General features: G+C 40.4%; 1 protein-coding gene across 1 annotated transcript; it reads right to left on the reverse strand.

Moving 5' to 3' along the window:
* Positions 1-553: 553 nt before the first annotated feature.
* lrrc8aa (leucine rich repeat containing 8 VRAC subunit Aa) lies at positions 554-15,070 on the reverse strand. The gene is made up of 3 exons (XM_022198594.2): positions 14,871-15,070; positions 6,433-8,557; positions 554-5,132 (listed from the first exon to the last, which is right to left on the reverse strand). The coding sequence occupies exons 2-3, from the start codon at positions 8,545-8,547 to the stop codon at positions 4,857-4,859; spliced, it is 2,391 nt and encodes a 796-aa protein (XP_022054286.1). The 5' UTR covers positions 8,548-8,557; positions 14,871-15,070; the 3' UTR covers positions 554-4,856.
* Positions 15,071-15,852: the final 782 nt, after the last annotated feature.

The raw sequence follows: 15,852 nt of genomic DNA on the forward strand, positions 1-15,852 counted from the left end.
ACACAGAACAGACATCAGCACATTGAATTAGGGAATTTTCAAAATTAATATATAGCAAAAATAAAACATGCAAATTTACTAAAGATTGTCATTCAATAAAATATTTTGGCTTTTGTGCCAATAGCCTCTGGGGAACATAGTAATGTGCCATGGCTTAACTTTGTAACAAACCATTTTCCTGATAAAGCTCCTGCAATAAAACATTGTGAATAAATGTGGTGTTGCAAGATTGCACAACATTTCTACCTCAGAAATTCTGACATCACAGCAGGAAAACATCGATCACAACAGGATGTGTAGGCGAGTCAGCTCCAGGGTCAGAGTCTTGTCCAGACAAGTTCACTGCACCAACTTTCTGAGAATCCTAAAAGACCTGAACCATTGTTCGTGTTAATACACGAGTGCTTTTCTTGCTGAGTCAAGTCAAACGTCAGCGGGATCAAAGGTCTGGTAGCGTACTTCTTTAAAGAAATGTTTCTCAGCAGCACATAGAACTTCCCCCTGAAAGCAGAACCACCCACCACATGAAGAACTGACCCACTCGGCTACAGACTTTAGTGTTAAGTGTTAATTTTATTATCACGTGTCAGAATGGTACAAAAGTAGGGTCTGAACATTCAGAAATCCAAGTTCAGCTGTCCATGTGTTACAGACGTCCCGCTTAAAAAGCCAGTGTTCAGTCCACTTGGCAACAATTAATTAATAAAGGCCTTGTCACGTGTGAAACAGACGATGCTGAAGGAAACACGTCTGTCCATCCAGCTTGCAGTTCGTATTCAACATGATCGCTGCTCAGGGTTACGTGGGTGGCTTTCAGTATGGCTGTAATGCACACGAGATCAGCGTCAACAAACCCATGCTTCATAGTGGAATGAATATGACACCCAGAAAGCAAAACCATCAAACTGTTTTCATATATCCCTGATCTACAGGCATCAGAATACAGAGATGAATTCATTGTACATAGCAAATACAATCATGTATTTAAATAAACATTTTATACATAGGTAGAGATTAGATGTTAATGCAATGCAATCGTGGCAGTTTAGGAATAATGCAATTTTTTTAGGGATTAAAATGAAATGGCATCGTGACTGTCCCAGAAACGTACACTCGGCAGAAATATTAACAGATGATGTGCACTGCTGTACACAATGCCCACACTGGAGGGTGAGCGCGCCTCCATTTACAGTAAGTTAGATTGTCAAGAGTTGCTTCTGTTCGGTTGCGAAATCCCGGAACAGAAGTTGTGTCCAAAAACACCAGCAGCTGAAAAAACTCTCCGTGGATCCAAATGAGTCTGTTCTGTGTCAGAATAAAGTGATCGATCATTCAGTTTCACAAAAACAACACAAGTTAAGGCATACATAACATACAAACATCGAGATATTTTGCACTTAAACAAACAGAAGGCAGAAGGTAAAATCTAAATAAATCAGTTTACATGTGTTGACTGGCACTGCTGAACATGATTAGATGAAAACAGGCCACCTTTGACATGATTCTAATTAAATAAAAGTGCTAAAGTTTTCTTGTAACCAAGGAACATCTATGAGTCACAAAAACTTCCTTCTTTTGGTTTTTCGCTAATGTCTGACTGACCTTATTCCAGAGTTTCACCAGATTCACTAACGCTGACATGCAGGAAAGGGAGTGCAAGCCAGTCGTGTGACTCACTGGGAAGTGACGGTGACAGACTGCACCGCTGAGTCATAGATCTGGAGGTCAGACGGTATAACTGAGCCAATTATTAGCCAAAATTTTTGTGTCAGCAGGACGAAATGAGACCTGATTACAGGTGTGTCACAAAGAAGCGGGATATATTTGTAGATCTATGTGTATGTAGCAGTTTTACCAACTATTCTGATAAGGAATGAATTCCCAGTGACACCCTGAGAATCACTTCTATGGCATTCTCTGTCTTCTTGAGTATTACTGACCGTAAATGTTCTACCAAGAATGAATTTTGGGTCAGACACAGGTCTCCTAAAAATAGGGATGAAAAAATACATACATTTTGTAGTGACTATTGAACCTCTAACGACATGACCAGCATGTTAAGGCCAAAATACATTTAATACTCACTGTGGATTATACAAGTGTCCTAACTTGACGGAGGCAGACAGAGGGAGCAACGCTGGCAACTGCACTGCACCACAACAATGAGCCATGTTATTATATCAAATTCACTTTGGAGTGACAGAAAAGTTGGCCAGCTACAGCACAATAGCAGAAACATTTCTTTAAATTACTTTCCTGTGTGCGCTGACTGTTTGGCATCCAACATGTCAGCAATCTATCTGCAGTACGTCTTTAAAAAAAAACACATATTCACCCTCAATTGGCACCATAAAAATTAAACCAAACTCAGATTTATCATGATGAATTTGTCATTTTAACAATCATTACATTTAAAAAGTCTATACATGCTGGATAAGCCGAGATTTCCTTTGATTACTGCCTGTCTCTGGTGCCATCTGTGACCTTTGCTTCCAACTTTAAAGCTGGTTGCTCGTCAACACATTCAGGACTGAGGCTCCTTTTCCTGCACTTTAAGACTGTGTGGGAGCATTTTACTGGTGACCCCTGGAAGGGCATTCTGATTTAGCCAAGGCCTCAGTGAAACAAAATTCACCGTGAACAAAGGTGCAATTGTATTAGTACAGTGAAGTTTCCCTCAAATCTCTTAAAAAGCTAAAATCAAAAACAAACAGTTGGCAAGAATAAGAGCTCGTGCTGCATGACTGATAGACATGAAACAAAGACATTAAACGTTGCAGCTATACATTTTACAGCACCAAACGAAAAAACAAACCACGACTTATGTTTGCAATCTTTAACTGGGTATATAGCTTGTAAAAGCTAGGGCCGTATTAGCAACAAGGGATGCCTGGCTGGAGTAAACATAGATTTACTCCAAATGATGCTATTAAATCCAAGGTCTTAACAAGAAAAGTGTTTCAAGCACACAAAGCATGTTGCACTAATTTCTCTCTTGACAAATAAATGTTTCCTGTGTGTAGGTCGGTCAAAACCAGTTTCCTGCACTCCTCAATTTCCCGTTTGTCCTCATCTGCCTCTTGAATGGATAAACACACGCCAAATGTCCACTTTTTTCCTAGAATAAACTGAGCACGATAGATTTACTTTAAGAGCGAGCGTACAAACAGCCGGCCGCTTGAGTCAACACTTGACTTTTTCAGACTAACAGTACCTGGCTCTCCCGTATCACATCTGCAGCTCTTCTACTTGAAATGTAGGTAATAACCATCGCAGCTCTCATAAATCAAAATCATACTGAGAATATAAAGTACCTTGATTCTTGGTGATGTAATTAATGTAATATATCATCTATCTGTCCCTTGGTTACCCTTGTGCAAGCTTGCATATATTTCAATTTGGATAAACAACCCTCCAAAAAAATCAACTGTGACGAAGAGTTGTTTGAATCTTTGTGTCTCTGTAGCCTTAATAAAGGCACAGCTAAGTTATCAGCAGCAGTGTACACACTGCATAATTACAATCTAGTAAGTAAAGCAAAACACATTAGCCTTGAAATAAACAAAGGTCACTTCAGATGTCTGACTGCATGTCCATGTTTAAGGAAGTAGCTTAAAAAGGATAGACAGAACAAAAAAAAATTAAGATTGCACATAATGTGGCATTTAGTCACTGAATTCTGATTATGCGGAAAACCAATCACAACACAGCCTGTCATAAAGGCCCAAACATGATACCAGCGTATGGTAAGATTTAAGTTAAAACAACTTAACCCTTTTTCAACAGAGCCCCTCCAACTCATTTAAAGCTCATCTCACAAATAAGACACATGCAATGTGTGCGATGTTAAGTCATGTACAGTAAGGTGAAGCCAGTGTCACACGACTGAATAATGACGATGTTCAGTGAAGCAAAACAAAGAGTTGAAGAAAAATGGTGGATTTCTCCACCTTAGTTCCCCGTGCAGTTAACAAACAGCCTGCCACATAGGCCGATGTTATAAATTAACGACTGCAGGCTATTTAGACATTGTACTGTAGAGTGTGTTCCCATTTGCTTTCTCTGAATATTTGACAGTGTTTCTTTGACGTCGTTTCCATCTGTCTTCTGAGTTAAGGCCTAAGCTGTGAGATCACCTGTCGGGCAATTTCTTAATCTTCAGAGTCCTTTCATTCGCATAAAAAGATGCCTTCAAGCAGATCGAGTGTACAGAAAGCCTGAAGAAAATTACAGGGCCAAATCTTCAGGCCCCAACAAACCACACTATAATTTTTTCAACATCTGACGGTATTGTGAGCCACACCGCACCATCCCACAACTGCAAATGTAGTAAATTTTGAGTCTCAAGGCCAGAGGATGGTCAGGCAAACACTGCTTTGAGTATGTTCAATTTGTGCATGAATCCTGTGGCAAAGTAGTGACAGTGAGCACATTTAGCTCACTTGCAAGGCTGAATCGTGCTAAGTTTTATCATGTTGTTTTTTTGGCTCTCTCTAAAAACAGATTTGCTTTAGGAAAGTCCTGCTGTGGCATGCATTTCCCACATCACCTGCCTGCATTCTTGTATCTTTATAATCATGACGAAACACAGAAAAGCCACTTCACTGAAACAACTTTCATCACCGAGCTTCGTGATGAATTTTGTCCTTGACAAGTGTAAGATTAGTCATTTCCAAATAGCCATCCTCAGGGATCTCGGAATTTGATATCCCTGCTTCACCAAACAAACAAAATGTCCGCATGGCTAATGCAGTTGCATCTCTCTCGAGGTTAGCCAGGCCTTACAAACAAAACCACTGCTTGTTGGCTTCTCTAATCAAACTTGTCTCCTCTGCAGTTCTCCACAGCGGTTTGGCTCAAGCTTGCTCCTTATCAGCCCTCCAGAGCTGCTCTTTGACTTCTGATGGCAGCGTGTTGAACAGATCTTCTTCCACCACCAGGCCGCTCCTCTTCAACAGTCGGCACTCACCGAGCTCCACGGGGAGACACTCGAGACGGTTCCCTCTCAGCTCCAGCTGGGTCAACCCGGTCAGTTCTCCGAAGCGCGATGGCAGCGTCTGCAAGCAGTTGTTTCCCAGATTCAGAGTGCGCAGTTTCTTACACTGGAACAGCTCCGGGGGCAAAGTCTCAATCTGAAGTAGAGACGACAAGAGGAAGAACAATGAAGGGTGTAAATTAGCAGTGAAACAAAAGGTTTGACTTGTTTGATTCTCAATCCATACGCCTGGGCCTCATGAGGCAGGGATTAAGAAAAAGAAGCAGCTATTTTCACTGTAATGAATGAAGAATGGCTCAATTTAATATTCAAAATTACTCATTTTTACATCTCATTTAAATTGGTAATGTGCTCACAAGTAAAGAGAATTTAAGGAAGAGAGGTCTAAGAGACACCAGAGGGGTCCCATTTTATGGAGCTATTTGTGGCTGCACACAAACCTGCTGGAAGCTATTTTCAGTGTGCGACCACACAAGCAAACAGTAAAACAGGAGTAATAGTAACCTTTATGAAAAACACATGATGTTGTATACACGCTGTCTGAGTTCGAAACAGCATTTTCAGGAGAACGCTCTGACTGTAGAGCTAAATTCTCACAGTGAATCCACCGTACCTCCCTGGAAGAAATTCCACCATCGCAAATCAAGGAAGGAGCATTTGTTAAGGTAAATGATCTCTTTCACCAGAAAGTCACATGGACTAATGCAGCCGTAACCGCAATGCCAGGATCTGACACAGTCCTGAAAAGATCTGAGCTTCCGATTGTAGAAGCCAAAACCTGAATCCTAAAAATGGTATTTGTTTTCTTGAAAAGTAATCATTTACTTCTCAGGAAATCTACAGGAGCTGGAAACATTTTTATCTGCCACCTTCTTCTCTAAAGGGAAACGGCAGGATGTGTGGAGCTACATTGTGAAAAGGACATAAAAAAAAAATCACATTGCGATCTGGAAAAGTAGTGCAATTATACAACAAATGTGACCACAATAGTGTCTGTTTACTGGCACGGAAGAGGAAAAAATGGGAGTAGCAATATAAAGTGCACTTCATTTCAGACAGGGGTTTTATCATGTGACAGTAATTTGCATATTTTGACTGCAGTGCATAAAGCAGGACTGCAAGTTTTAATACCATTCAATAATGTTTTCTTTTGTTTTAGTCACTGGAATTTTGCCAGATAAACAAACTGAGATTATATCAGAATTTTCAAGCTTTCTGTAACTTGAATGCAACTGAAAAACTATGCAAAACTCCTTGATACAGTTATCTTTACAGTCATACATACTCAATCCAGCTATGAACATCTCAGCATTCCTAAGCACTGACCTTTGTAAATACCTTATCTGGCTTTCAGATTATGGTACTTAGACATGATAGTAGGATAGATGGGTGGAAACAGGAGCTCAGAAAAAAATTATAACATTTCTGCTTCTCACCCTGTTGGCTGTCACAGCAAAGTACTGCAGGTTCTGGAGGAATCCCACATCGGCGTGGATGCTGGTCAGATTGTTGTGGCTCAGGTCTAAGAAGCGCAACTTGCGGCAGAAGAAGAGCTGGCTGGGGATCTTCTCTATCTTGTTTCTGTTCAGATACAGCCTCTCCATGTTGGTGAGGGTTCCGATTTGAATGGGGATATAGGCGATCTGGTTGTACCACAGCTTCAGACACACGAGCCGGTGCAGGTGCTGGAAGCTGATGATCTCCTCTATCGTCTTTAGGTTGTTGTCCTTCAGGTCAATCTCTTGGAGGTTGTGCAAACTAAAGATGGAGTGTGGGATGCGTTCAAGATCGCAGCGTACAAGCTCGAGCTCTGTCAGGTTTACCATTTTCTTCAGGCTGTTGAGCACCATGAGCTTGGTCCCCTCATTATTGATGGACAGCTTCTGAAGGTGCACGCCCACATCCGTCACCACCTGCGGAAGCTTTGTGAGGTTGCTTTTCAGACGTAGCACTTTGAGACTTTTGAGCTCTCTGAGCCCATCGATGACGATGTAACGATTGTTCTCAGCGCTCAGGTTCCCAGTTAGGTGAAGCTCACTGAGGTTCTTCAGACTGTAGATCCACAGCGGGATCTCCTTGATATCAGTGAACTTGATGTGCAGAGACTTCAGATTCTCTCTCAGGAAAGCCAGAGCTGGAGCCTCAATTTTAGCTGGTGTGTGATAAAGCCACATCTCCCTCAGGTTGGAAAGCTGGGCGATGATCGGGGGGATAGTCACATCTGGGATAAGCTCCAGCTTGAGCACCTCTAGCTCGACCAGATCGAACACTGTGTCTGGAATCCCACTGAGCATGAACAGGTGCAGCTCCAGCTTATCCTGGGAGTTCTTGGTGATCCGCTGCCTCAGCTTCTCCAATGTCCACTCATTATTCAGGTTCAGCTGCCTCAGCTTGTTCTCACTCACCTCTGACAAAAATACAGCAAAGCGTTTGGAGTAGAGGGGGTCATACTGATCTATCATGTGCAGCATGAAGGCAAAGTCGTTCTTTAGGTCAGGGATATCACTGTAGCTGCTCTCCTCGCGGATTGATTCAAAGGAGTATCGTTTGAGGGAGCGGCTGAGCATCCAACACAAAGTGTACATGCAAATGAGACCATAGACCACCACCAAGCTGATGTAGAAACAGGCCAAAATCTTGAAAAGAGTTGCTAAAGGGTGAGCACAATGAAACATGCTGTAGCCAGTTAGTTTCTCAATGTTCACTGAGCACTCCACACTGAACCTGATGTACCCTACATAGTAGGCTGTGTAGCTGATTATCAGTATAAACTTGATAACTTTGATGATGGTCTGACGTATGTAAAGACGGTACACAATATCACCCTCCTCTACGTGGATTCTGAACTTCTTCACCTTCTCAAACAGGGCTTTGGCCTGCTCCCCCTCCTTTTTATCTAATACCCCAGTTTCAGAGCGATCCACAATTCCTTGTTCAATTCTGGACTTTGTTCGCTGAAGCATGGGCACACTAGCCTCAACGTCCTCGCTTACACTTGACGCCTTCTTGTCCATTGAACCGTTCATCTTTCCCAGAGGTTTGGGGTCGCTCTCCTCCACAACGGTCTCAGACAAAGCCCTTGTTGTCCACGGTGAGTCAAAGCACTTGAGGAGGATGGAAACAAAGTGTTCCAGTTTCGAGCTTGTGCGGGGGAATTTGAACCAGAAGTTGCTGCAGGCCAAGAAGATGAGAGTGTGGAGTAGCACCAGGTAGGGGAAATATTTAGCAAACCAGTGTAGTTTGTTCTCGTAGCAGACAGCATCCACGTAGTTGTACTGATGTCGGTCGAGGTCGTACTGAATGCCTTTGGGTTCTGGCATGAAGGAGGTGGTCATGTTTGGGAGGGGCATTGTCTTGCACGACATGTTGACGACCCACTTGCAAGGCAGGCAGATCATCTTGTCCTGTGTGACCTGCAGCGTCCCGCCGAACACCGCAATCATCAGCATGACGATTGAGATGTAGTCGGTGAAAACGTCCCACCATGGCTTCAGGATACGGTACGCTGGCTGGGTGTCAGCAAAGTACCGGAGCTCTGTGATGGGAATCATGATGGTTTATCTAAAAAGGCAGAGACGACAACAACAAAGAATTAGCTGCAACCCTTTGCATCTTAAAATATTATTTGACACTGACCAAACCTACATTATGTTGCAATCTCAGCCAGACTCCAGACAATGAGCCAATTATTTGATTAAAACTATTTTGACAACTGAAGAGCGTTTTGAGTAATTTGTAAGGAAAAACATCATTCTCTCTGTATGTCGTCTTGATTGTGAATGTTCAGTTATTTTCTTTCCTTTTGTAAAAGTAAATAGAGTATGTTTTTACTTTGGGCTTTATTTTGAAGATCTTCAAAAGGTATTTTACCCCCACAACTTGAAAAACTATTATTATACTATAAATAAATAATAACTATTATTTTATTCTTTTCTTGGTTTACTGTTTTCAACTACTAAATTTCAGAAAATAGTCCAAACTGGTCCTCCAGTTTTACTCCATGTACCACCTTCATGAAATTACAGCACAAAACCATGACATATTCAGTTTACACACACAAAAATGACAAAATCGGCATTATTGCACTTGAGAAGGTGGAACCAGCAACAACCTAAGCCTACGTTTCCCACAGAACATAAGTATCTGATCACTATGTTCATTATTAGAGTTTGTATTGTAGTTAAAAAGCTTACTGTGTATAGTTACATCCAATATCATGACTAGCTCATAAATGGCTTCCATATTGAAATGACCATGTTAATATCATTTCATACTAGAGTATAAGTGTTTTTCCTTCTGTTCATTTAATCTCTCTTGTTGTAAAAGAACAGAGAAGCCTGTTTCAACCTCCTCAAAGACGTATTATGTGTCCCTCAAAGGAAAGTCCCCAGTAAGAAAATGTTAGATAAAAAACAAGATTAAACCAATTTTGTACATTTGGGTTTCATTTAGTCAAACATATTTGTTTGTCAAATAGTCAGAAATAGCAACAAAATGCCCTCATTTCTTTTTCAAACAAGGTATATAAATAAAGTATTTACTGCCTTTACTGTAGGCCTGACCAGTCATAGTTACTGTCATGCGTAGTCATCGACCAAAGGCCCATTCTGAGCCAGGAAAAACCCTGTATGCGCCTCGTTCTAAGCTCAGAAGCAAGCAAAGGAATAAAATGCTACACAAAAGTAGATGCTGGCCAACTGGACTCCAGTTAAGTATTTATCCTCATACATGCAGCTCAATCAGCATAAACAGTACAGGCCAAGAGTGGAGGTTACTGGATTGGAAAGACACCAGTCGTAGTGGTCATTATATTTGCTGTGCATCAGATATCCTGGTCAGCCTGTATGTGCCATCAGCACACTGCTGTTAGGAGACTGCAGAGCAAGCCAGAAGCACAAAAGGACTACAGACCTTAACACAGCACATCCTGTTCACTTGTGCCCTTGTGTTTTCACCTGTCCTGATGTGCAGCAGTTTCTCAGAATATATTTTAACAGTGTCTCAGAAGTAGCGTAAAAGCCCACGCAAGCATCTGAAAACAAGACAAAGTCAAAATTCTGACAACCTCCTAGATTGTCATTTGTGAAAAAGCAAATGATCAGAATAAGCAGGAATAATGAAACTAGATCAAACGACTTTAATGACGACTTGAAAACTCAAAGAAAATGGAATTGAATCCAATCAATGCCATAAGGCTGGTGCTGACCACTTTAAAAAAAATAAAAAAAAGAAGCCCCGAAACCAGACAAGTCTGGAATACACCAATTTATGCTTGATTGACCACAACTAGGCTGCTTCCCCACACAGCAAACATATGAGTAATGCAGGAAATACAGCAGTGTAAGCAGTTTATTTTATTCCAGTTGCTTTAAAGGTTAATGTTAACACTTACATAAGCTGTGACTTGGAATAAAATTTGTCTGGACAAACTGAATCTTTATAAGACAAAATTAAAATATCATGATCCTATTGCTTCAGGTCCAGAAAGATGACCAGAAATGAACTGGAGCTCCCCGTTTGCTTCACCTAACTCTCTAAAGGAAAAGGATGAAAAAGGATAGCCGGTGAAGTGGTCACAAAAAAGCATTGTTTTATCCAGTTCAAACCAGAATGGCAGTGCAGTCGCTGTGGGCCTCCTCTGTGAGGCCTCTGCTTTACTTCTACCCACAAATGACAGCTCATAGATACACCAACAGCTGCCAAAACACTCCTAATAGTAACCATTCACATGGTATTAAAAACAATAGGCACTCTTTGATGCCAGCGTAACTTTCATTCCACTGTACAGCTGCAGATTAATTACACATCAAAACCCAGACAGTACATTAAATAGGTTTAGGCTGTGATATACTGAAATTATGGCTTTTAGTATCCTGTTGCAAAACACAGACAGCACAGAGCCTTGAAGTAACTGGTGTGCCCCTTAATTCTAACTGTGGATAATAGCCTATCATGTGAAAGCACTGATGAGATCAAGTGAGCTGCAACAATAAAAATCTAAGTAACACAAAAATACAGTGACAAGTTCTTTGAAGAGCTTTGTGCTGGAATACAGAATAACAAAAAATGCAGATCTAGTAACCTCACAACCAGACATAAGCAGAGTCACTGATATCTTGAGTTTTAAAACAACATCCGAGATAAATTTCACATAATCCTGGCACAGGAAAAGAAACACCAGTCTGAAAGAAGCTTATCTTGTCTCTGAATCACACTCCCCAGCTTCCCAAACCATCCCTCCACTATTTCAGCCAGGAAACAGAAGGCCTCACTCTCTGTCACAATATGGTGTCCTAAAAGAGCTAAAACGGATTCAAACCAGAAAAGGTCAAGACTGGATTATATGGCAACTCTGCTCTTGGTTTCCTGTGTGCAGCCTTACCCTGGTAAATGTCTCCTGAATTTGTTTCTCAAACAGAGTCGCCTTTGTGCAGGCGATCTTTGTCCATGAGGCTCTGGCACAGGGCTGACTGAGGTGCAGGTGAACCTGGCCCATATATAGTCTATGGCCTGGCCGCTGCAGGAGCCACTATATCACAGAGCCAAGTGTAATTTCTCTCAAGGACACTGGTGTCTCTTAACTGGAGCCAAACGGAAAAATGAGCGAAAAAAATCCTGACTGATAAGCTCTTTGCAGTGATAACAGAATCTCCCTCCCCTGAATATAACTGTAAATTAGCCTGAGGTTGACTTGTTTAACTGAATTATTAAAATATGACATACAAAATCAACAAACTGAATAAATAATGCAGGAAAATAAATCTTCCACAGACTGACTTTGCCTCACAGAAGAAAAATCCAGGTTTGGATTTTGGCGGCTGATGTTTCATTTTAAGAACGACGTTGTGTCTTTTGGTATTAAGGTGTTTTTCTGAACGTGTTGGACTGGAAACCTGTCCAGGTTTACACCGATTCTCATCCAAAACATGCTGAACCCTAAACAGGATAAATGGCCTAGAAAATACACAGATGTATGGATGGAAAGATGGATGAATGCCATCACTGCCAGCACTTCTAGTAGGTCTGAACCTTTATTACATTCCACTGAGATTTATATATACGCCCTCGTTTTTAGTACATCTGTCAATATTCTCCTTATAACAACTGAACCTATTTTCATCCAAGTACCACAGACAGAACCTCAAAGTCCTACAAACAGAGAGAATAATGGGTTTACTGACTTTTTCTCTGTCCTGACAGTGCACACATTCTGACACAGCAAGGACGAGCAACTGTGAAGGCATCTTTTGGGATTGTCTCAACAGTTGTCAGTTGTTGACACCATCCAGAGCTCAGTGTTTTGTTCACAGCATGCAGTCTGTGGTTGGTGTTTATCACAAACTGCACTGAAATGTAATTGTGCAGAAATGTTAAGGATCGGACCAGATTCAGACCGTTTAATACTCACAGTCTGTTTGTGGACTATCAGTCGATTAACTCATTGGATGACAATTGATAAACACGTGTGAACACTGAATATCTTTGGGCTTTTGATGGGCAAAAAAGACATTTGAAGGTATCACCCTGAGTTGAAATTGTAATCAGCATTTTCCACCATTTTCAGACATTTTGTAGCACAAGTAATTATTGAATTAGTCCATGAGATAATGTACAAACTAAGTGATAATTAAAAAAACTGCTTGCTGCAGTCCTACTTTAGATAAGAAAATGGGAACGTGTGAATCTAACATTTCCAAAAGTACCATGAGCCCATGGTTTGCTCTGGTGCTAAAAACATTTCTAGAATCTCCTAACAGCAAAATTCCCGATGAGATCATTAATTAATGTGGCCTGTAAACAGATGACAGAAACAGCTGGGTTAAGTAGTTAGAATGATTATTTAATTTAAGTTTGTTTCAGACTAAACCCTACAAGGAGTGGATGAGTTTTCTATCTGCTGCTTGCTTCAGGTTTCCTGCTTTCCACAATCCACTGTTGCGCAAGTCTTACTTGCAGTTTATAGATGTACATTGGCTGCCAACTGTCCATAACTGGATATAAAACCATATCGTAACTAACAGTATGGCCAACAGCCAGAAAGCGAAAACAAGAAAGAGTTCTGCAAAAGGAAATGTAAGACTTTTTCATGCTTTCTCAGGCCTTCTCTGAGGAAAATAAATCAAATGCTTGAAGACCCTTTCAAGTCTTGTGTATACCATGAAAACTCCTAATGACAAGATTATGGTCTCTTTTACACACATTAGCCTTTCCACCAATAAATACTTGTGTGAGATGTTGCATGTATAAAGGTATCTGCATCATATTCTTGGCAGCTGATGAGGGGGTCACAAGGACAGAGTTGTTGAAAACACAAGATCCTTCTCGACTGGCCGTCAAAACGAAACAGAGTTATCATCACTTCCAATCTCAGGGCATCTGCCCAACCCTGGCAGTGACATGAGACACGAAGACATGGAGTGGACCAGGCAGCATTTCAACCAGGATGAGCTGTTTCTCACTCACAAAAATGTAATTTTCCTTTTCATGGCAACCCTGGTCATGTCATACTCTCCTACAGACACACACATTCACTACAAATATCTGAGACAAAGAACATTAAAAGCTACTTTGCAAAAGCATTATGCTGATTTTATAATTGATCAAAGAGACCAGTGTGAATAATTAGCCAGCCAATATCAGATTTACCCTTTACTAAAGTGGACTACAATCATGCTGTAAAAGGTCTTACACAGACATAATCATAAAGGCTTTTATTGTTGATTAAACTGATAACTAACTGCAAATCTCTTGATAATTTTGTTGAGTAATGAATTAGTTATCTAGTCTCTAAAATGTCAGAAAATGGTGATGAATGTCCAAGATAATATCCTCAAATGGCTTCTTGTATTAATTTTGCTGTAATAGAAGATAAAAGAAACTACAAATTATATAAATTTAAGAAGCTGGAATCAGAGAATTTTGATTTAATCTTTGAAATAATTACTGAAAATGATTAATGGACTATCAAAATAGTTAATTGAGATTCATTTAATAGTTGGCAACTAATTGACTGTCATTACATTCATTTTAACATTATAATTTTAGCAATGAGACCAATGGTTAGTCATATCCCTCACTACAGAGAACTACTAAAATGTTATAAAAGGTTTCACATATTCTTTGGAGCTGCAACTGTAAGCATCTGTACTCAAAGAAATTGTTTTACTCCAAAAATAATTACAAGAATTTATTAATGCACTGCATGTCAAACTATCTGGTGATTCATTTAATAGCTGGCAACTAATCATTATTAATGGCTGCAGTTATGAAGCTGATGTTAGAATGTGACTGAAGCCATTAATTAGTTAGCCAATATCAGTTTAAAATAAAATCCCCCCTCACAGAGACTGAGAAACATTAAACAGATCTTCCACTGACATAACCATACAAACTCTTACACTGCACTGGCACAACACCCTCTAATATCACTGCAATGTTCGTGTTACAATAACAACACTGTCAGGCGAAATGTATTCACTGCAAACCCGACATTATCACAAAAACACCAATTCACAATTAAAATAAAACTGTAAAACAAAGCTTTAGCCATTCCCAGGACCTACAGCATGAGATGAAGACCACAGTTTACATCAAAAGTCTGGATTTGAAGCTATTGTTTACGGTCTTAAAACACTACAACACCTTGCTGGCCTTCAGAGCCTCGCTGATACGATCGATAATACTTGATTAGCTAAAATAAACGCTGGATTAGGAGTGTGAGCGCGATGCAGTCAGATGAAATTACATGTAATCGAGCCCACACAGCGACCTTTCGTTAGAGGCGGACGGGAAACGATGCCTCATACCGATGCCCAGTTAGCACGCTGCGGCAGTTAGCCGGTTAGCCGCACCGCCAGCGACCAGCGGGACCCACCTGTTTTACCGAAGCTGCTGTCTGTCGCCTCCTCCGCACACGGGTCGCACATTTCTCTGACGGGTCTCAGCGGCGGGAGGCAGGGCGGACACCGGGCCGGAGCCTCCAGCCACAAACACGGAGCACAAAACCGAGTACACCGCGGCGCGAGCACTGACTGACTGTGTGAGCACGAGCCCAGAGAGTGGGGAGGCACGAGCGAGCACAAGCTGCCGCGGCCCCTTCAAAATAAAAGCACTGAGACAATAGGACAACAAACTGCAGCATAAAATTCCTACTGTAATACTTCAATAAGATTAAAGCTGATGACGATTTATTGTACGAAGTTATTATGAATTTCTCTCTAAATTCAGGTTGCCAGTTACTCAGTTGCCCTTTCAAAAGGAACACATTCCCTGAAGCACTGGACTGTGTCAAAAATGATGTTCGTAAAAAGTACATTAGAGAATGCATACAAGATATAGCTAATTTAATTATCCTATTGTAAACAAGAGTTATTCTACTCTTTCAGTTTATACTGTGAGCCTTCAATTGTATCTTTTAAATTTTATTTTTAATACAGTAATATTTATGAGCATGTATATATATTTACAATTGTGTTTTTTCTACCTACCTCAAGATTAAGTTTGTCTTAAAGTTGAAGAGGTTTCCTCACATTAGAAAAAAACACATTTGAGAGACTTAGGAAGCAAAGCAAACAATCAAATCTAGGATAAAAACAACAACAACATTATGATCGGTTTAATTAATGCCAAGGAAAAGATTTTATTTTTTGAAAATTATTTTTTACATTTGACTCTATTGTTGGAAAAACTCCACATTCATAAAAAGAAAAAAGACATTTTTTTTTTATCAAGAACTGCATCAATATGACACCACACAAAAGACCTAAGAACATAAACAAGGAGGCAATGACAAAATTATGTTATCTTATTATGCTTAATTATTGCAAACAGACAATATACTGACAAATATAAGTTTG

The sequence above is a fragment of the Acanthochromis polyacanthus genome, chromosome 18 (assembly GCF_021347895.1).
Source record: "Acanthochromis polyacanthus isolate Apoly-LR-REF ecotype Palm Island chromosome 18, KAUST_Apoly_ChrSc, whole genome shotgun sequence".
Lineage (NCBI taxonomy): Eukaryota > Metazoa > Chordata > Actinopteri > Pomacentridae > Acanthochromis > Acanthochromis polyacanthus.